At 42.7% G+C, this 22,832-nt stretch overlaps 1 protein-coding gene and 1 long non-coding RNA gene across 4 annotated transcripts; one reads left to right on the top strand and one right to left on the bottom strand.

The window, feature by feature from the left end:
• The first annotated feature begins 3 nt into the window (after nt 1-3).
• On the top strand, nt 4-8,147 carry LOC127611647 (uncharacterized). Its single transcript, XR_007965403.1, has 4 exons — nt 4-439; nt 932-1,040; nt 7,539-7,665; nt 7,790-8,147. It is a non-coding gene; the product is annotated as an uncharacterized LOC127611647 (long non-coding RNA).
• On the bottom strand, nt 1,631-18,194 carry aff3 (AF4/FMR2 family, member 3). 3 transcript variants are annotated; one of them, XM_052082233.1, is made up of 19 exons: nt 17,975-18,194; nt 15,402-15,443; nt 15,149-15,217; nt 15,027-15,060; nt 14,884-14,941; nt 13,507-13,558; nt 13,256-13,290; nt 12,853-13,012; nt 8,149-9,909; nt 6,884-7,011; nt 5,898-6,048; nt 5,674-5,771; nt 5,523-5,586; nt 4,942-5,078; nt 4,309-4,380; nt 4,131-4,224; nt 3,900-3,949; nt 3,615-3,823; nt 1,631-2,487 (listed from the first exon to the last, which is right to left on the bottom strand). In XM_052082233.1, exons 1-19 carry the CDS (start codon nt 18,047-18,049, stop codon nt 2,366-2,368), a joined length of 3,411 nt encoding a protein of 1,136 aa, XP_051938193.1. In that variant the 5' UTR covers nt 18,050-18,194; the 3' UTR covers nt 1,631-2,365. The 3 variants fall into 3 exon arrangements, with proteins under 3 accessions (XP_051938193.1, XP_051938195.1, XP_051938194.1); XM_052082235.1 differs by having other exon boundaries at nt 15,032-15,060; nt 17,975-18,009; XM_052082234.1 differs by lacking the exon at nt 17,975-18,194 and having other exon boundaries at nt 15,032-15,060; nt 15,402-15,547.
• Nucleotides 18,195-22,832: the final 4,638 nt, after the last annotated feature.

Genomic DNA, 22,832 nt, shown 5'->3' with positions numbered 1-22,832 from the left:
AGAGTTCCGGTATATTTTCAAAATAAAACACGAGGCAAGTTAACGAAGCCTGTAGTGTCTTATTGTTGCATAGGTTTTGGCAAACAACCGAACGTCGCTGTTTTTCTGCCTAGCTGTGGTCTAACTTGATCTAGCTTGTCTCCCATTCACCTAATTTTACTCTTGGTTTATTCCCGAAACGAACAATGTATACGAACAATACAGCAGTGTCTATGAATATGTCACTTTTGAAAGGTAACTGGCCAAACGCTTAGTGGTTGACACCCACCGTGGTGTTTAAAAAGTCAGGAGAGTTAGCCTGTGTTGCTGATATTTGCACGCTATTCTTTCGCTTGCAGACAGTCGATGGGACCGTCTGGGATTTTTTTTTGTCCTCAAATGAACCCACTGGCGTCGCAGAGGCCGGATGGGACACCTACACATCATTCTGGAACAAATAGTACGTACCGTACACAATTCATAAACATACGGATAAAAGAAGAACTATCTGCATTGCACGTGTTGACAGACTCAGAGGATTAGGACGCTTTGACCTATATGGCACGTGAGCGTCCTCATTGGCTCTTCACTGTTGCCATGGCAGCAGACATGGATGCTGAAGTGTCATACGCCTACATTTTTTAAAGATGATGGAGAGGCTGACGTGCGCGTCCCTCCACATTTATGTAATAATGTCCACTTGAGATTTTGTATTGTCACTGTTTGTTGAATTTTGGTTTGCAGTAGTTCAGTACTGCACACAGAGATGTGTTTCTTATATTTAAAATCACAATTTAAAATCTGGTGGCTTAAAAGGTGATGGATTTTTCTGTCAAAGTACACAACGAATTACAGGCCAATTTACATATGCTTGTTGTTTCACTCTGGTTGAAATCGCTCGTTTTTGTGGTTTCCGTCTCATGCAAATATCAAGAATGGGTTTTGTTCGCAGGAGGACCAGGGTGGAGCTAGGGCTGGCATGACTTCGGGATATTTTTTCTCTCTCCCGGAGCTAATGGGTGTCTTGACTGATATGTACAGGGATGAGAAAATACATACAGGTAAATATATTTTAGAATATCAAATAAAGAGTGGCTACTCAGTTTTTTGTCTCTATATGCAGTGTATTTTTTTTAAATAGCCGAGCAACAAATTAAATGACTTTTGTGGTCTAATACATTTTTGGATGCTCCCTCTACGGCAGATGTTCACCCTTCTGTGTCCAGACTGCAAAGTTATCATGATCGCCCTGCCCCATTCATTTCCAGTTTCACTCAGAGTCAGCACAAAAACACTTCCTTACTTACAATTACTAAGTCATTCACTGCTGTGAACAATCATATTTGTCAACAAGAATCCAAGACATTTGTTGACAATGACTAATATACAGTATTAGTCAAGTACTTTTTAAATCCGATGTGAAAGAAAGTCTTGCCCAGCTCATCTGTTCAGCTTCGACATAACGGTACTCGGGACTCTAGACTGTCTCTTATGTTCATATTTTGTACTGAAAAGTTGAGCCAGTGTGAGTAATTTTTTTCAACCACTCGCACAAGTGTGAATGGTAAATCTAAAATAGACTTGAGACTTGACTTGGACTTGGCTTTCGAGACTTGTGCCCACCGTTGGCTGCCACTGAAAGGAAAACAAGTCAAGGCCTTAGTTTATTCAACACAGATATCATCACTGTTAGATGCATTTCATAAGAAAAGGTACAAAAACAAAATATGAAACAAATAAATGAAATAAAAAAAAGATCTCTCATAACGGTTTATACGTTAATATAAAGTATATTAAGATGCCGATTTGATGACCCACAATATCGACAACCGTATTTTTCATTTTTTTGCATAAAAGTAACCATAAATATATGCAGCGAGAGAGCCGCAGTTAATTTCTTTGTATTTGTTTTGCTTAAACAAGTCCAACAAATATTGTACATTAGAACAAATATTTAAATATACACAAAAGATATTAAATCTTCATTGGTCCACGATGCAAATTTGTAGAAACGGTTTTGTATATATTGAAAAACAATCACATATGAAAGGCCTCCACGCAACAATTCGTAGACATTATAGTGACTGGATCCTGTTTATGTCACAAAGGATTTGAGGCTTCAGATCACGATGCACATCTTTCCAGGTTCACTCAATGAGGAAGGAAGTGGAGAAGTCCTAACAATGCTCAATACTATCTCTGCAGAGATGTTCACAGTTCAGATTTCTTTAGTTCAAGGGTGGGGAACCAACGGTCCTAGGAAGCCAACATGCTCCTCTTATATAATCACAGACTTTTGTTCTACTTCTGCATTATAGTTTCCATAAATGATAGGAAGACAGTTCTCCTCACTGTCCTTGGTGACACAGTGGGCATCTTGTCCTCATTAGTTCAGTTTGGCACTGATGCGGATCCACTGAAGAGCTTGCCTGGTGTACTGGACTGCATGAACGATGCTGCTGTGAAGCGTCAATGGCCCAGATAGAGTATTCAAGTAGTTGAAGAACTCTGTTTGAAAAGTGAAGAAAAAGAGTTATTTTCAAATATTTGCAACATATATCATGTTCAACACAGGTAATATGGTGGACTAGTGGTTAGAAGAAGGATGGGCAAACTCTTGTGTTCATGGGCCACATTTTTATTGATTATTTTAAGAGACTGAAGAGGTAAAATACATTTGAAATTATTATAGTCTAGTTTAAAAAGATGAAATTAATCAGCAAAATCAAAATGAGGGACTGGGTTCTATGAATTTTATTGTGATGTATTACATTGAGGGGTTGTGGCAAACATTTCTGTTGCTGTAAGTGCTTCTGTTTCCAACTTCCTAAATATCTTTTGATTGCAAATGTGGGAAGAGAGTGAAAGAGAGAGCTAGAGAAAGTTAGAGAAAGTTAGAGAGAGAGAGAGAGGGAGAGAGCAAAAGAGACGCATGTGAGCTCTTCATGTTTCTATGTGACTATGGTCCTACAGTAGCTGTATTTTGGTTCATGAACTGATGAACTGATTGATTGGTGGTTTAGTAATCCATAGTAGACGCTAAAATATGTTAGCGTAACCACACATGACATTGTGTTACAATGTTACATGTCCCAGACAGACAGATGGCCAGCAAGAGTAACAGGAGACGAACGAGGCAGCTTTGAGAGCGAAAACAAAAGTGCAAAAATAATACAGTAATGATGACACGACGATTAAAATGTCCATCGATGGACTTGGTTGTCGATATACAGTAGTTGTGAGTAGTTGGCTAGTCTTGGCATTTTAAGTATACAACTACTACTACCCGTACTACTAATATAAACAATAAATGTAAAACAATACATTTACAATGAAATCATCAATTATTATCTTATTTTTCATTGATAAATATTTCATAAAATAAAAATGAAACGTGTTTGTAATACATTTATTTTAAATTACAAAAATTTAAAATACAATAATGAATTCTCATTTTACATTAAATTATTTACAATCATTTCCGTTCTGATGAATGAACCAATTACCGGTAGTACATAAAATAAAATAAATGAAAGACATCAAAATCCACCCCATGCGTAAAATGTTTTGATTTACTAATATTTTTATGATTTGGTTATGTACACTTCGTTATGGATGACGTTCAATACACAAACCTTTACTCTCCTTAGCCAGGTTGTCTGCAACCTCCCAGTACTCGTAGCTATACAGGACACTGTTGGTGATGTTGAGGTGGTTTGCCGCCATCTGGTGGATACGTTGAGGTATGCTGATAAGTGACGGGGAGGCACTGTCCCCATGTGAACCCCGCTGGATGTGTTTGGTGGCATCGGGTAGGAGCGAAGGAGGAGGGCCTCCAGTATCCCTGCACGACAAAAGCAATAGTGTTCAATGCCGGGTTGAGTCGGTGTCTTGTAGCACTAGTCTTGCTCTCCACCTACTTTCCGGTGTCAGTCCAGCAAGATGGCATCAGAGGCACTTTGGGAGAAGTCTGTAAGGAGAATATGACAGCAACTTAGTCGTTGAAGGATTTTTATTTTATTTTTTTTCAGGGGGACTGTGGGGTGTTTAAGAACAAGCTCGCCTAGTCGCAACGCCCTGGCTCTTCCCAGTGGCCGCCATGGTAATGAAAGCCGGACTCGGAAGGAGAGTGTATTTGTGAGTGTCTTTACCTTAAAGTAGTCGAGCAGTACTTTGGAGTATTTCAGTGCATGATCCTTTTTCAAACGAAACATCTGCCAGTAAAGGAGGGCGAGACATCGAAAGCTGTGAACGTACAAGGACAAGTGAAAGTCACTCCGAATAGATCTTCGAGACTGATCTTTTTGGGTGAGAAGCAGACTTTCGCACCAGAGCACAGCCAGCTGTTTGTCTTCTTGTCGTGCTCCAGGACCAGAGTGGCTTTTTAGCCTCATTGCGTACCTGTAAACACATTCATAACCCACTCAATGGCAGCTCGGCTCTGTTTGTTTTCAATGAATTTCATTTGGGGAATTGTGTCACGAATTGAAAGACAAATAGTTTCACTATGTTTCACTCACTTCACCATTCCTGAAAACAAGCAATATGGTGGTCACGGAGGATTAAAAAGAAGGCTCAAAACTGAAGGGGTGGACTCAGTGAGCAATACAGGACTGCAATCGACCCTCACTAGTGACAAAAGGCCAATAACTTGAGAATTTGAAAAAAATTAAACATCTCTCCAGCGATGATGTGACTGACAATGGTGGTCTGTCTCTAAATTTGCTTTTATGTCCTTTTGCTGTATTGTACAAATTAACCTCAATTGGGTCACTGGTGAGCTTCAGCCTGTCCCAGCTATATTCGGGCGAGAGGTGGGCAAATGGTCGCCAGCCACTCACAGTCAATTCAATTTAACTCTGAATTTACCGTACTAATATTAATGCCTCAACGTGAAAATCCAATTTGTATTTGGCATTTAATATTTTTTTTAATAGTGTTAAGTGCAATTTTCTAGTTCACCTTATAAGCTCCACTGTCTCCGCGTACATGGTATAGGGGGATTTTGCCTCCAGTGGGCCTTCCTCCATCGCTTTGCCACATTCCATGAATGACAGAGCAGCATCGACGTAATTCACAGCCTTGCCCAGCTTGTCCACCTGGAACACATGAAGGAGGGGACAGAGGCTAACAGTAGCAAAGACCATTGCAACTAGTCGCCATATTCTGGAAATTCCCGAAAAACATGTAACGAGCGATTCAAAGATTTCTAAAATTGTCCATAACAAATAATTTCACCCCCCAAAAAACAAAACAAAAAAAACTATTCATAACGAAAGCATATTACCTATTCTACTACACTTCTCATTACGGTAAATTACGATCACTGGGCCAAATTTGAGCTTTTTTTTCTCTCCTTGTATCAAAGTTAACAAAGGTACAATTGTTGACTGAATTTTGTTTACTTAGTATTTCATAAATTCCTTCAAGCCTTTGCAGTACATCTTCATATCATTTATATTACGTATTGTGTACTCTGCCTTCTAGATCCAAAATGACTAGTTAGTCGAGAAAGTGTTGTTTTATGAGGCTTCTGAACTCACCATGGCATCTGCACGGTGCTTCATCCTTTTGGCTTCGTGCAAGTAGTACTCGGCGTGGTGAGGCCTGGAAAGGCGGGACGCATACACAAATGAAAGAGCGGATCAATTCGTAAATCCTTATGATGTGGTGTCCTCCATAATGATCGCTCACGTTTCTGTATTTGGCACGGCTGATCGGTGTCCTGCGGCGGACCAGGAGTCTGACAAAAGTTTTCTGGACACTTTTACACAATCCACCTCCTTTTTTGGCTAAGGGTGCAAGTGAAAAAGAGGATTAAAGAGAAACGGTTCTGCGATGACAAGGCTGCAATGAATGGCGTGGGAAACATTTAAAACATAATGCTGCGCTATTCAGTGTTCATCGTTTTGTGTTACCTTTAGTGCTGAAAATCTGTTCTTATCTCTGTTCTTGTGATAAACCTCGCCATTTTTTGCTTTGGATGTGACTTCGATGGTCTCTGGGCTGTCAGACAGTGGCGACAGGGGAGATAATGGCCGCTTATTGTCCAAGTACTCTTCCAAATATCTGTCAACAAACAAGACGCACATTGTCAAGGGCACCAGGGATTTTATTCGCGAGACATGGACTATTATTTAAGATACATTATGGGGAAATATTGCCAAAAATTAGCCCATTTTTTGCAGATTTGTTTTGGTGGGGTAATGTTCTTATCTTTGTGTTATGTTGGAAAGTGTACTGTGTAAAAATCCAAAAAAACAAACCAAAAAAATAATCTGTTGATTTTTGCTGAATTTAAAAGAGCTAATTTTGGCCAGGGTGGTCCGGTAGTGCACAGTGCAAAGGTACCGGGTTCAATTCCAGCTCCTGCCTTCCTGTGTGGAGTTTGCATTTTCTCCCCGTGCTTGTGTGGGTTTTCTCCAGGTCCTCCGGTTTCCTCCCACATTCCAAAACCATGCATGGCAATCTGATTGAACACTCCAAATTGTCCCTCGGCGTGAGTGTGAGCACGAATGGTTGTTTGTTTCTGTGTGCCCTGCGATTGGCGGGCAACCGGTTCAGGGTGTCCCCCCACCTACTGCCCGAAGACAGCTGGGATAGGCTCCAGCACCCCTCGCGGCCCTAGTGAGGATAAAGCGGTTCGGAAAAAATGAATGAATAATTTTGGCCGGTGAAATTTGTCTGGACCTCCAGGCCCTGCTAACATTTAAAATGTGTGAGGAAGTTTGAATGACTGGAGAAAAGCCCCACAAGCACGTAAACAACATGTGAACCTCGGAATTGGAAATGTTTCCAGTATTTGGCTTAGTTATTTGACTTCTCGTTAGATGTACTGGTGCACCTAGTTGTGATCAGTGTATGCAGATGCAAAAAATAAAATAAAATGCATCCCAACTCTTACCCATTATGCACGGTCTCAGTTGAAACGCCGCGCTCGGCCACATGCGATGACGATTCTGTGCGACCGGTAACATCTTTCGCATGTGGCGTGTTCCTCTTGCTTTCTTTGTAAGAGACGCCAATCTCCAACTAGGCACAAACACACACCCAGTTCGATACCTACATAGAATTGTTGTAACTTTCAACTTGTCCCATTGGGCAGCGCCACTGTGAGTTACTTGAATGTTTTGTTTCGGCACACTTTTTTTTCCTCTGGACGATGCAGGTGTTTTATGGAGTACTGTAAACAGTTATCTCATGTAGGCTCACAGACTGCCCAATGGCTGGACATGCAGCACCGCAATATTACAATGACGGTCGACGTCAATATTGGGCGACAGTATATTTTAATGGTGAGAAAAAGGATCAGCGAGAGCGGACTTTTTTTTTCACTCGTCCACATGCTGATGGGTCGTGGAGTTCAAGCGCTACTTACAACTTTAGCATAAGCTCTCCAACTGTGTAAAGAGCCGCATGGGAGACGGAGTTTGGGTGACAATTTTGGATTGAGGACAACTGATCCGAATGCCTTGACTGCGCTTTTTGGAGTACACCGTTGTCCTTAATCTCTTCCGTTATGAGAAGAGTTTAATAGCATTCACAACGTTACTTTCCAGGATGTTAACATGGTTGAGGACTGAGGTGGAAGTCTCCAATTCCTCATACCTACACAGACTGTATTGGGGGAGGTACTCTACTTTCTTCAACTGGAGGAAATGGACTCGAGCTAAGAATACGACACTGGTAAGATTTGAATTCCCTTTTTGTATTTTGTTAACAATTCAATCGCACCGCAATAATTTATTGGTGTATATTGTATATTTATATTAACGTTTAAAAATCTTTATGTAATAAAATGCTTTGATAGGCTGTCATGTGCCTGCTGAAACAGCAGGTGGTGCTGTACTCCCAATAGTGAGTCTAGTTTAGCCAGGTAGCAGACATCGCAACAAAATGAATGTTTGCTAATTGAGGAAAATGGAAATAACGGATGGAAAGTGACAGAAGTTACATCTCAACATAATAGGTTAGTATTTATATATAACTGAACATTAACGTTTAAAGTCTTCATTCTAATCTAGTTTCATCCCAAAAGTATATTTTCAGGAAACTAAAATGTCATTTTCATGCTGACAAAATTGCTCATTTCAAACTGCATTGACCAAAAAAAAATAATGCTTATTATTTGGGAGCACCTGATCTTAATTAAAGAAGGCTAATGGGTACCTTGCGTTTTCTTTTGCTGTCTTTGGAGACAGCATCTGCCATACACAGATGTTTCATAGCCTTGGTTTGCCTGTCTTTTGTCTTCGAAGAAGAAGAGGAGGAGGAGGAGGAAGAGTTAGTGGCTTTAAAGTTACAATTAACAGCGGAGTCCGGTACCCTCTTGAGGAGACAGAGGTCTATGTGCACCACCAGGTTTCTCAGTCCACGTTGAGAAGGAGCTGCGGTCTGCTCGCTTCGCCCGAACGGGACCAAAGTGTAGAGTCGGTGCTTGGTCCTACGCTGCTGCCCCGCGGCTGGGCTCTCGGAGGTCTTTTCCCTGGACTTACTGGCATAGGGTCTACCGGAGCTGTTTTGGCATTTCCTGCGGAGTCTATGGAGTGAAGTGGAGTCTGCCGGAACCTTGGCGACTTGTGTCTGATATTCCGAATCGGAATTTGACGAGGCAAAGGATGAGGGGGACTCTCCTTGAGCAAGAGGGCTGAGTGAAGATGAAGAGCCTCGCTGCTTTGTCTGCTTCTCGATTCTTCTTTGGGGTTGCGCTTGATCCTGATGAAGGTGTCGCTCTTTGGACTGGATTGTTTGGCACTCACGGATTTGTTGTTTCTCCCGAGGACGCCTCCGCTGCTTCTCTACAATGATCACCTCCTCTTCCTCCTCTTCTGTAGAACTCTGGATCCAGCGATGTCTCAGGAGCTGCTCCTCCGCCAGTCTCCTGTCTTCCTTTCTTTCCTCTGTCTTGTTTCTGTCCTCTCTCCTTATGTCTTTCCTCCCCTCAGCTTTGGTCTGAGGAACGTCTCTGTAGACCACCTCACGTTTCTTGGCCCGGGTTTGCTTGTGTGATGCTTTACAAGAATTCACATTAACAGCACTCGACTTGGCCCACGGTTGCAGGTTAGGAGCTGGTCTGGAGTGATTATTACCGGCAGCTTTAGAGGTCGGACCTGGACCGGCGCTGATTTCACGGCCAGTTGGAAGATGGTGTTGAACCGGAGGTCTAGTCCTGTGGTCAGAGCTGCGGCTGGGTCGGCTCCTGTGGATCTCCTCGTATTGTGATGTGTGATTGGCTGACTTTTTAGTAATTGAATGGGACTGCTTCTGTGGTCTGTGACTATCACTGCAGTTTAAAACGGCTTTGGATTTGTTTTGTCTGTGGTCTCTGTATTCTGTGGACCTCGCCTTGGGCCTGTGCTGATGAGGGAGAAGCTCTGTGCTATTTGTGTGCTTGGTTTTGGCGTCAGAGTTAGACAATGGGCCAATCTTTGACCTAACTTTTGTCCTGTGGGGAGGTGGTGCTGGGTACAGATCGCTTTGAAGCTCAGGGTAGTGGTAACCTCCCAAAGGAGATAAAGTGGGACTTAATTGAGGACCTCTCTGATTTGGGTTTGGGCTATGCTGCGCTGTCGGACTCCCGCATGGACTTGGAAATGCACTTGGAACTGGACTCACTATGGGACTGTACCTGCTATTGCTCGGACTTGGGCAGGTGCTGGGGAGCGGACTCGGACAGAAGCTGTAATCAAGACTCAGCAAGGGGCTGTCAGGCCTGTAGCTCAACTGCGGGCTGGGAATGGGCCTCTGGCTAGGGCTGTATTCCTGATTGCTGTCCCAACATCTTGCCGGAGACGGCGCTTGGAGTGTGTGCGGAGAGGGTGAGTTTCCAGGAATGCTACGGGTGGGATAATTGTCACTATGAGCTGCCTTTTTGTGGGACTTCCTCAGCCACTTATCCAATTGCCACTGGGCAGTTGTGGAGGGATCAGTCTGCAGAAACCATCGAAGAAAATGCAACATCAGAGTAGAACCTAAATAATTGGAACCTAAATAATGAACAATTGCAAATAAAAGCTGAACTGGATCCAGTCTCGACAAAATCAAATGCATACTGTCAATGTTTTATTTAACAATGTTGAAGAAAGAATACACTTCAAACAAATCTGCACAGCGGTAGTACATTCCATACCGGCTGGCTGCCTATTACCAGCACCGCAGTGAATATTTGTTCACATAAAGCAACACATAAACACATCACCTCTAAGGTTGTTTGCGCCAGGATTTTTTACTATTAGTCTCATAGGAAATAAAGAAAATATTCTATACTTGTCACCATCATAAAACCACTAAGGTTTGCCAGGACAAAGTCACAAAAGTAACATTTTATACCGGAGACAAATTCCTTGTGTGTTCTACATACTTGGCCAATAAAGATGATTCTGATTCTGATTTTAACTCGAATCCATCTAAGCATTATCTCTGGCGCTTGTCATCGTGAGGGTCGCAGGTAAGCTTGAGTCTATCCCAACGGACTCGTCGCCACTCAATCGCATGGCACATTTAGACAAGCATTCCCATTTAAACCTATGAGCAATTTAGAGAAAAAGTAAAATAGTCATTTTGATATTCCTCACATCCCACTTTTAAAAATCATTTTTAAGCTGTCAAACAAGTCGAAAAAGAATTTAACCCTTTAAAGTATTCGCACAATGATGTTGCATGAGGTAGGTTGAATAAAACAGTTTATGGGAAAAACCGTTGGCGCTCACTGAACTGAGGTTTTTAGTGACAAGCTCAAGACATATATTTTCCTTCCATCTTTAAAACTTTTTATTCCACAGATAGACACATTGGTACTTCACAGAACTCAAAGGAAGTTCCCAATAAACACCATCTAAGTTCCGCAGAGAGATGAATTTGGATCACTGAAATCAGAGTTCAGAGTGCTAACCGTGACACCGTAACACAACAACGAAATGTTCTCACTGCTTTTCCTCAACTTCATATATGGGCTGCCAGCTACACAACTCGTCCACTGCTGTCAAATAACTCCATGTTTGCAAATGAGTGACATGGCAAGCATGCGAGTGAATACGGTCAAGGAAAATTTTTTCGGAAAAATACTTACAGCTGCGGAGCAAACGTCCCCCCTGCTCCCCGTCTCGCTCAGTCTCACGCCTTCTCTCGGCTTCTCCCTTCCCTCTGGCAGTGGAGCAGCAGCGCTAATATTAAACTTCCACTCCTGAAGTTAAACAGCGAGCCCCCTCTTCCCCGCCACATCCCTCGACCTCTTTCCAGGGAAGACACTACATCGCTTGTACCGTCTCGACTCTCCTCCCCTTTTCTTTTCTTCTGGCCCTTCCTACCTCTTTCGTACCTGTAATTCCGGACTTGCTGCCTGAAGAGCTCCAACCCTCGTCTCGTCCTTTCGGAGACACTCGGCGTAAATGAAAACCACATGGTCTACCCCCCCCCCCCCCCCACAACCCCCTTGCTCCACGCACCCACAGACTCACATAAACTCCACTCCCCATTTTTGCCATAGAGGCCCAATGTGTTGCATGCTGGGACATCTACAGGGCCTTGCTTTCATGAAAGAGGAGCAGGTTGCCCCTTCGTCCTCCCCCCCCCTGCCCCCCCACATACCAAACATCTCAAAGCAGACCACCACTCTCCACAGGATTCCCCCTATACCATGCTTAACACATCAACACTAACAATGTAACCATGCAGCCTTCAGAACTGGAAGGATCCAGCTCCGTTTGCCATTTAAAAAAAAAGACGGTCCTAAACGGAAATATGAATCCAGACCGCAAAAAAGCAAATCTGCGACCCATCACTCTTTTAAATAGTTTTCTTTTTGACTACAGACCTGAAACATAATTGTTGTGTTGTTTGTATAAATCCGCTACTGGCTGGCAACCAGTATCCCACTTCTTGCCCAAAACCATCTGGGATATGCTGCAGCTCACCCATTGACCCTCGTGAGAATGAGTGCCATGAAATTGGAAGGAACAAGCATGTTAAATTAATTGAGTTAGTTTATTAAGATTTTCAATTGTCCATGCGTGTGGATGTGAGTGCTAGTGGTCGTTTGCCTGTATGTGCTTTGCAATTGGCAATCCCGTCTATCAACCAAAAGTGAGCTGGGTAAAATCCAGCAAAAAATATTTTTTAAATGGTTTTGGTATTTACAAATACTTTTCATTCAGGGCAACTGTGACATAGACCTTCACTTGGTTAGGCACTGATATTATTGTTACAATGGTAAAAGGGACAATAGTAGTGTAGTTGTTCACATGCAGTGAATCCCTTGGGATCGCTAAAGGGCAACCGGTCCTGGGATATACCGGTAGTATGTATTTGGTCTTCCTTAATTCAGATGGGATAATTGACTGGGCTAGCTGTACTTACACTGGGAAACATTGCCACCTGGAAGGCGCTTGTGTTCCACTTCTGTTGTATTTTTGATTATCCGAGTTCGGCCCTGACTGGCCATCGCTCCAGTGTGTATGCTGACTCTTTCCCAAAATCAGCTGGGATAGGCTACCCACAAATGAGGTCAAGCGCTTTAGGATATGGATGGCTGTCTCATCCTAAGTGTGTGCTGTTGTTCTGTCTGATGTCAACACGACTTCCCTTCCTGAGGGCTTTTGTTTCGTAAGACTGAGCCTGTTGACATGACACCCAGGCACTAATTCCCAAAGCTACCGCTAAACTACACAGCCCCCGTGCTACTTCCTCCGCCTTTTTTTTCTTTCTTTATCAAAACTCACACTTGCATTCTTACTTCCTCCGTCAATCCCACACCTGCCGTCACAAGTGCCTCCAGGCCACCGCTCCCACATGATCAAGACAACGGATGGTAGACAGAAAAAGAAAAGACTGGTAGAGACTGAAGGAAAGGAGCTAGCTGCTACCCTGTGCTCTTACCTCCTTGTTGCTGCTACATGGGGACTGTGCGTCTGCGGGCCAAGCAGCTGGACTGGAGCTCCGGGAATGAAGGCTGCCGCTGACCGACTCCACGGTAGAGTGGGATTGCAAGGAGTCTGAGCTGGAATGTCTCGTCCTCCTGCCATTTTTGCGTGACCGTCTGTCAGTCAGCACACACACACACCAACAGAAGGAAGGTTTAGAAAAGTGCTCCTTTTATGAGTCCACACAGATATGAACATTGAAAATGAGCCAAAAGTGGATTTCTGAAGTACCTGTGGATAAAAAACAAAAACAAAGCATAATTTAAGGAGGCGGTCTAAGGGCACCACTTTTCATTTAGACATTGCAGTAGGGCACATGCAATCGATGTCAGAAGACAAGTGTTGTGTTGTGTGAATACCTGTGTCCCTCCCAGGAAGCTGATTCATGAGTTGCCTTTAGGGGCACAAAGCAAAAAAAAAAAAAAAACAGAAATGACTGATCCTTATCATAGCAGCAAATTATAAACATGTTTATAATTGAATACATATTTTTGCCGAACATTATGTGTGTGTGTACTAGCTTGTTTGGTCTATTGTCGATTGCAATGTCAATTGTCAACGCATGCGCTACCGCTTATATTTCAATGTATAGGCAATGAATACCAAGCACCTTTTGTACGTCATCCTCATCACTGCTTAATCTTAAATCGTCAACAAGCATCCTAGAAAAAGGGTAAAAAAAAAAGAAAAATATTAGAACAGAGGACTTTTATTGCTAACTTAGTGACAACTATCTCTTTTCAATAACCCACCCCGATTTAACACATTAACCAGCCCACAACACTAAGTGCACAATCTAATAAGAGCACCAAGGCAGTAACAAAAATTCTGTTTTCACTGCCAGAGATTTCTTTTCTTTTAACAGTATGTTTACTTTATTTCACTTGATGACTCTCCGCATCATTTGCATAGCTGTCATTGTTCGGTACTGCCGCACTAATCGGGTCCTGACATTGCTTAATGACTCTCATGTGATTTCCACAATGTTCTTTCTTTTATAGTTGCTTGTTGCTGTGTTGCTAGGGGGACACTCACGACGTGAGGCAGGTTCCCGACTTAAAGATAAAGATGATTTGGATTAATGTGTTACATTTGAGTGGTTTTAATTTTTGTAATTCATTAAACTAGATCAAAATTTGAAGATCATCCTGATTTCTTTAATGAATATTTAACACTAGAACATACGTTATTACCAATATCATATAACATATACAATTATCGCCACATCCTGTGTTTAATATTATTTAGCTTTACTATTTTATATCACACAATGTATTAAGTTGAAAAATAATGGTCACACATGACCACATCCCATCCTGATGTCTTGTTTTTTTAATGGTTTAACATTTTCTAATTTGTTTAATAATTATCAAAATGTTCAAAATATAGTACTATATATGATTTGTTTAAACATGCATACACTAAACCAAATAAAAAAATGAATGAAATAAAGTAATTAAAAATGCATTCTACTCCTCGAACTGTCTAAAATATACAATACTTGTTTCGCCAAGATGACTCCCACACGTGCCAGGTCACTTCCAAAGACCACATGAGTAGCCCGTGGGCCTGTTTTAAAATTAGCTCGTCAGTGATGGGGCATTGTGAATTCCTAGGAATGTTGTAGAAGTGACCATTTGAAAATGTAGAAACACTTGGAGAGATTCATCACAACAAAAAGTTTTAAAATATTTATCTGCGTCCTGCTGTTCTCGTCGATCATTGTTGTGAGAAATAATGTAAGCACGTGCTCAGGGGCTTCACATAGATGAATATTATGAATAGTAACGAGTCAAGTTAAAAGTGATTTGAGCAAATTTGTGTTTTCAGAAGCGCGTCTCAAACTGGTGCCCCCTTTGCATTCATCGCTCTCAGTTTCAAAAAGGTTGCTGACCCCCGAGTTCCACGCCGACATTTGTCTTTGTGTCACAGCGCCTTTGAGGTTTACGAAGCTGCTGTGATTGATGTTTCCTCGTGTTCCACTTACGACTTGTGAGGCGCCACATGGGGATGATGGGTCATTCGTGGCTGAGCATCCCCCCGACCTTTGGTAAGGAGACATGGACAGGGCGTATGAAGTCATGACGAGATGCTTCAAACATATGTAAATTCCGACACCGGAACGGATACCTTGCCTCTGTTCTGTTGTTGGCTGCGTTCCATCCTTTCAAGAGAAGGGAAATCCGAAATATGACGATGCAAATGACATTGCAAAGAAACGCAAGTGAATAATCAACCGACATAAAACCTACCGTAGGGTTGAAGAGGATTCCCTGGTCACCTGCTAAGGCCTGTTGGGATGGCCACGACTGAGTCATGTCCTGTTGGATCACAAATTATCTTGAACATACGGAAATATCAGGACTCCTTATGAAAACACGTTTGTTTCCGATTAGTCCAACCAAGATTTTCTGGAGAAATGTGCCTCAAAAGTCAAACAAAACAAGCCATTAGTATGACTGGAAAAAGTGTAAATGTGCGATACTATCAAAAGTAGGTCCTTACCCCCCAAATGTCTTTGGCACAGCTGTGTTGGCCTCTTATTACCTACACACAAGAGTCATAATAGAGCATGATGAGAAGAGCAGTGGACAGTTGAAAGTCATCATTAACAGTAAGTGATGGTGCACACGCACCGTAACAAAACTCACTGCACTCTATGCAAACCAATGTATCTACAGTAAGCTGCTTAAAAGTCACACCCGTACTCCGTTAGTTGCAAATGTGCAAGTGAATGATGACAAGAGAAGACATTAGTCATTGTGAGAAGTCACTGAGTCATACTGCAATGGTTGAAATCACAGCTACGGATGAGCGGGAGGAAGCGGAGTGTGCGAGCGTTGCAAAATATCTTTTGCTTTCCGCACCGATACTCGTTACCTTCACCGCATGTTACCCGCCTTTTCGCTGCTCGCCATTCACGTGCACAGAACAACATGAGAGTGAAGACCTCAGTTCATCTCTGTGCGCACGGTTGTGTGGTCAAGCTACCAAGGTGCACCGTAGGCCTGTCAAACAAGTCCTGAATATGCATATCAAGTATGCCCCCCACCCCCCTGCTTGTGTGGCTTTTCTCGAGGCCAGTTTCTCACATTCTTACATACATGCTTCTGAAGGTATGTGACTGAAGACTTTCTGATCGTCCACCTTTTGCCCAAAAACAAGTGGCATTGTTTTGAGGTCTTTTTAATTAAAATGTTGTTTTAATTGAATATGAAGTACGGTAGTTCGATCAGTCATCTCACAATGGAAGAGAACAGCGGCCGACTTTTTCAGACCTCTGCTGACAGAGATGAGCTCGGTGCACAAGATCGCTTTTATTTTCAGGGATCGGCCGATCACCAATCCACCAAAATTAGGGAAATCGTAGCTGATTTTGCTCCGGCCATTTGATCGGTGCACCCCTAATTAAAACATAACAGCTCTAAAAAAAAGAATTGAAACGAACCAAATTAAAAAAAATAAAATAAAAAATTAAAACTAACTCAAATGAGAAATCCAATACTATTATTCCCACACAGTTCCCCTTTCACAATCAATAACTGTCATAGTAAACGGGGAGATGTATGTTTGAAAACAACACGTAGAGCTTCATCGTGATTTAATTTGCCGCCGGGTGCCATCTGTGCAATACCCGCACACACATACGGCTGTGTTCGTGCATGTATGAATGCGCCAGTCTCCCCTCCTTCATTCATGACTCACAAAGGTCACTATCACTTGGCTAGACTGGAAGCCCACGGAGGGGAAAACGCCGCAAGTGTTTGCAAAAGCGTTCATCGCTGCTGGATGAGGTCAGGCGGAAAAAAAAGAATAATTCTTGGGGTTAAAATTATCAGGCTCAATAACACAGAGGGGCCTGCACTAACATCCCAACATGTAAACTTGTGGTGCAATACCCTGATGAACAAATCAAGCCACGAGGGACGACGGAGTCAACCACAACCCTACGAAGAAAAAAAAAAATACCAAACACCTGCAACTAGCAGCACAAAGCAAGATTTTTCAACAGGCTAACATTCTTCAAATATCTGCAATTTGATGGATAGTTCACATCAAAACATATTTATCTGCTGGGGGCAGATTGCTCATTTAACACATAGCATCCACTAAGGGTACAATGAAATAAAGCAGGTTTCATACGAAGAAAAAGAATAAAATGTTGACGAATAATAATAACGCGGACTGAAGTTTGGGGTGGGGGGGTGGGTTCCCCATGCAAGTCGGTTTCACACGGTTTTACAGAAAAAACCCCAAATAAAATCATGCTGGAGCAGGGACAATAAAATGTTCAGGTAACCTGCCATGCATGTTTTTGGAATATGAGAGGAAACCAAAGTACCCCGAGAAAACCTACACAAGCACGGCGAGAACATGCAAACTCCGCACCTGAAGGCCGAAACCCGCATTCAAACCCAGAATTTCTATACTCTGAGGCGGGCATGCTAACCAGTGGTGCGCCGCTTTTAATCAATACATTTTCAATTTTTTTAAATTAGGTTTTTAAAAGATAATAGAGTTCATACATGCATAGCAACCACAATTTAATTAGAATCCCTGGAATATTACCAAAATATATTTGTTAATATTGTTTAAAAAATCTGATTATGTAGCGTTCAAACATGTTCATTGGATTGTAGCGTCTACTGCCACTCCAAGTGCAATCAGGATCAGATCTGCATTTAACTTGGTTTAACATTACAATTTAGGACCAGGTAGACAAGTAGCTTACCAAATTCCAAATACATTTAATAACATGATTTACTATGCAGGTATTTTTTTTCATGCTAAATAATGTATTTGTTCGAAATGAATATGTCTAATTAATCTTTCAGGAGTTAGTTTGAGGTTTTGTTTTATTTTTTGGGGGTAATTTCTCACATCAACCATTTGTGGATTCTCCCCTGAATTGAATGAGAATACCAGTGGAACATTGGCAATAAAGCATTAGAACAACAATCCACGTGGCCATGTTAAAAAGTGGAAGTTGTACACGAACGTGCAAACCCCTGATAAAAATGCGCGCGCACGCACACACACATACAACTGGGTTTGTCCGAGGTAATCCTCTTCCTCACCTGAGAGAACAAGCATCGGTGCAGCAAAAAGCCAAAGGAAAGTTTCCCCCTGCCACCGCACAGCACAGTGGGCATGGTGCCTGCCTGGAAGCTCAGAGGCCCGCGCGGTTGTCCATAACAGGCTTAAGTCGCGTGACGACACCCGGCTGTGAAGTGCAGTCTGCGTTTCGCCGTTGCCGCCGATGAGGAGGAGGAAGATGATGAGGAGGATCATGATGCAGCTCCGTGTGGTTACCGTGGAGGGCAGATGGGGGCGGGTCCTTACGTCACACAAACGTACGGAGTGGGGGGCGGTCACGACTCCAGAAGAGCGGACTGTGACTCGTGGCGCGTCACAGCAAGCGTCAGTCGAACGCTCAATGTCCAAGCGTCTGTCTGTCTATCTGTCTATCGAATCGAAATATTCAAAAACAAAAAGAAAAAGAATAACACAACACGTAATACAGTAGTACTAAAGGCTCATTGTCAATTCAATGGACAAAATAGATAATAAAAAGATTTAATTCTCATAAAAGTAGTGGTATAAGGTACACAAAGCAAACCCTAAATAAATAAAAGTTAATAAAAGGTTGAATATGACTGTAAAGATAAAATGCACAAAAACATTAATGAACACATCCTTTCTGTTTGAACACCGTTTATCGTGAACAGGGTCGCGGGGAGTTCTTGGAGCCTATCCCAGCTAACGTCAGGCAAAAGGTAGACTATGCCCTGAACTGGTCGCCCGTCACTCACAAGCCACATGTAAAGACAAACTATAATTCACACCCACATCCACACCCTCACTAAGTGGGAACCGATCTCACGCTGTCCGCACACAAGTCCAGCAAGCGTACCCACTATGCCATCAGTGACTCTTAACAAACACATATGAACTGATTTGAATGATAAAAAAAGAAAATAAAAAAATAGATCATAACACGATTATCAATTTCAAACAAAGATCGAATAGATAAGAGGATTGTAAAATGAAAAGTTAAAAACCAAAGAGTAAATACATCCATGCATTTTCTTATCTGCTTTATCCTCACAAGGGTCCCGGGGAGTGCTACAGCCTAGCTCACCTGTTTTCGGGGCAGTTGGCGGGGGACACCCTGAACTGGTTGCCAGCCAATCGCAGGGCACACAGACGCAGACGAACAACCACCCACGCTCACACTCACACGTAGGGACAATTTAGAGTGTTCAATGAGCCTGCCATGCATGCTTTTTGGAATGTGGGAGGAAACCGGATTACCCGGAGAAAATCCACGCAGGCACGGGGAGAACATGCAGGAAGACCGGCGCTGGTATCAAACCTCTGCAATGTGAGGTCGACGCGTTCACCACTCAACTACCGGGCCGCCTCAACGACGAAGCAAAAATGATGAATGTAGAAACATGCTTTTTCTACAATAGAAACCCCAAACCATACATTATTTACAGATACATTTGCCATTCAGAAATAAAATTTGATTGACCGCATCAGATCATCACTACTATGGTTTGTTGATTACGGCCATGTGAAGCCCTTGGAGACTTTTGTGTGATTTGGGTTTGATTGCTTTTGCCGATAGTGGAGAACTGTGCTACATCATACGGAGAAAGGTGTTTCATCCTTTTTAATTGTAATTGAAGAATATTATCAAATTCGGAACAGCTCTCAGTACTGTGCATCTGTCTTGTGTATTGGTTGGTTTGGTTTCCTTCACACATGAGACTTATTATAAGACATATAGGCATCACTCACCCAGTCCTCTGGGGTTCATTCTTTGAAATCTCTGTCTCTATGGAAAGTGTTTTTGTAACAAAAAACATGCCTGACTGAAAATGTTTGGACTTTTCAGCCTGTGTGACCGTAGAATTATTAACATGGAATTACAAATGAGAGGATAAAGTCATTCGGGTGTCTTTTTCCATCGACATAATCCTCTGCAGCGGGATTATAGCGAACATATGTCTGACCATCTATCCCTTCATGCTGGCCTTGTCTACTTGCCAGTATCATCCATTATTCCTGCTTCCGTGATTCATGCATTCCGGCTGCGTGGTTCTTTTCTTCGAGAGGAAATAATATTTCATGTGTATGTACCAGAATCCAGATGTAAAAACAATTAATACCGACAGAAAAATGTCCATCGTAGTCATGGATGAACGCTAGTTGAACAGAATATCATCGGCCGTTCCCAAACTAAAACTCAGGAACCAAAAAGGGTTCGAAAACGCAATCTGGAACTCGTTGAAGCATTTGCATAATATATCACATTCAAGTGGATTTCCTCCAGCGTGGTGATATCTCGTCATGTGGTGAGACTTGCTTTCATAACAGCTGTGGCATGAATAGCAAAACAGCAGCATTTCCCAGTGGAAGAAGCGGAAATGTTGGAATTTCATCTGAATGGAGGCATAGAACATGCCCGGGGGCCGCCCCCGGAGGCCCGCGGACGCGCCCATGGTTACATATGCATGGCGACAGCACCTTCAAGCGTGCAACAGTATCCCTTGACGCCCACCTGTTTGGAGCCGCGGTCTAACTCCCAAAGAGTTTGTCTTCCTGACAACCCTTTCTTCCTTAACATCCACTCACAGGAAGAGTGGAAGGGAGAGAGCTCCGGTATCCATGGTGATCCTGAAGTTGTTCCCTATTGGTCATACAAGTTAGTAACGCTAACACTGCAAAAACTGGTGTACTCATACATAAAATCTCAATAAGCTATAATTGATAATTAAGATTTTTTTAAATGATTTATTAACCACATCACCGCAGGGTTTAAAGCATGCTAAAAACAACAAAACAAAACCCGCAAGTCTGGAAATTACGGCATGTCCATGTAGATCTGGGGTCTCAAACTCTGGTCCTCGAGGGCCACTTTCCAACATGTTTTCGATGTTCCCCTCGTTGATTCAAATGATCATCTGAGAACTTCGGACGGCTGATAATGATCCTGATCATTTGAAGCAGGTGCGTTGGAGGAAGGAGACAACGACAGCATGCATGCAAGCGGCCCTCGACGACGCTGGGGTAGATTTTCAGTCATCCAGGTCATAGTAATCCACAAATGTTGAATCAAGAAAAATAGACCCTACTTATTTGTTGTTGTTTTGTCCTGTTAAAACATTCAAAAATTACTTACGCAATCAATTAAGTTGTTAAGCTAATGATCCGGTGCCTGATAGCATTAGCTTGCCCGAGACAGGTGAACTTTCCTCAGTCCACCTCTCATTAACAAAACAATGGACATTTTCCCTAGAAGGAAATCCTAAATTACATCATGTGGACGTTGCTGAAATCATTTGATGTCAGTCATAGGACACGCGTAGTTATGACATCATCATCATGATGGTATTCAAACGCAGCCTTTGAAAATGGTCACAGGTAAGGTCTCTTACTGGATTACTTTTGATCATCATCGTCATCCGCTATGCTGCCTTCTTTGTCCATATGCTTTCTGCAATCGACTGGCGACCAGTTCAGGGTGTATGCTTACCACTAATGAGGACAAACACTGCAGGAAATGCATGACGACCATTGACCCGAGGAGTACATAACACCTGGCTTCAGTTTTGTCGACAGGCCACTACACAATGGGGGGGGGGGGTCCCCCTCCCTATACAATCCCATCCCCCTACCTCACTCATGGTAGGCTCCATTGGAGACAGATGTAGTGTGCAGAGAGCCCCACCCTGTGGCTTGAAGTGAAGCGCGTCCACAGGATCAATGTAAGTACTGTAGTTCCTACCTCTTAAGAATATAGAAATATTTATCATGTACACATGAAGAAGCTGTGAGATGCCGTTAGTAGACATCCTGGAAACATTCCAAAACGCAGGCGTGGATGAATAATAGAATGAGTGATGGCTGAATTCTATTGAGCTGCTTCACCGCTGCTCTTGCTGACTCACCGTCACACACACCGTCATGGCAGACGCCAACAAAACTATTGTGGATGTGAGTCAAACCTGGGCAACAACAACAGGGAGAGGAAAGGACATGGAGTATTTCATGATCAACTCTCATGGGCAATGCTATTAATACCTTTCTGACAGTCATCAGTAGATTGATGATAATCAATGATGGAGTTTGCAAGTAGAGAGAGGCTTGAAATAAAGATGCACTTTGAGACGCAATCTGTTTCCTGTGAGTGGGTTGCGTGGTCTGCTTCTGCGGACTCAACACCGTCGATAAAGAGAGAGATGACTTTCCTTTTTGAGTCAGAAAGTTTTGTTCTGATGAGGTGTTTTTCGTCAGTAGGCCAAGATTTTGCACTGTGTCTGAATGAACGTGACCGCTTGTTGACCGCTTTGTTGCTGGCGCGCAGTGAACGGTGGCCCCCGACAGCTGGAAGAGGCAGCAGGTCACTCGAAACCTCGGACCACAGAACAAATTTGAGAAGGGACATAAACAATAACAGCATAAAAACAGTCAATGGCATCAATAATAAAATGGGAGTTGATTTATGATCGATTTTTTTGATGGATGTCAAACACAATGGCGGCTCAAATAAGTTTTTGGTGGTAACTGTGGTGGAAGCACAGTTGTGCAACAAATTAGATTTTAGTCGTGTGGATGTCGGTAAGTCGAGACCTAATACTGAAGTATGGTTGACTCTTGAGAAAAGTGGACAGCCACTCACGGCTTTGATATGTTTCCTCCTAATTTTTCTCTCCATGGATGAATGAGTGTGTGACACACAATCAAATGAGATTACCGGTTGAGGACCATGAAACAATCATTGCCGTCCTCCTTTCTAATGACATTATTGTCCCTTGGAGTAAGCCCGCCTCTTTCGATGAACAATAACAATACCGCAGAGCCTAATGTGACATTTTTACATCACCTCTGGCCAAGTCAAACCCTCCTGATTCAGTGTTTGTATCC

This window comes from Hippocampus zosterae, chromosome 12 (genome assembly GCF_025434085.1).
Source record: "Hippocampus zosterae strain Florida chromosome 12, ASM2543408v3, whole genome shotgun sequence".
In the NCBI taxonomy this organism is placed as follows: domain Eukaryota; kingdom Metazoa; phylum Chordata; class Actinopteri; order Syngnathiformes; family Syngnathidae; genus Hippocampus; species Hippocampus zosterae.
This window is presented reverse-complemented; position numbering and strand designations above follow the sequence as displayed.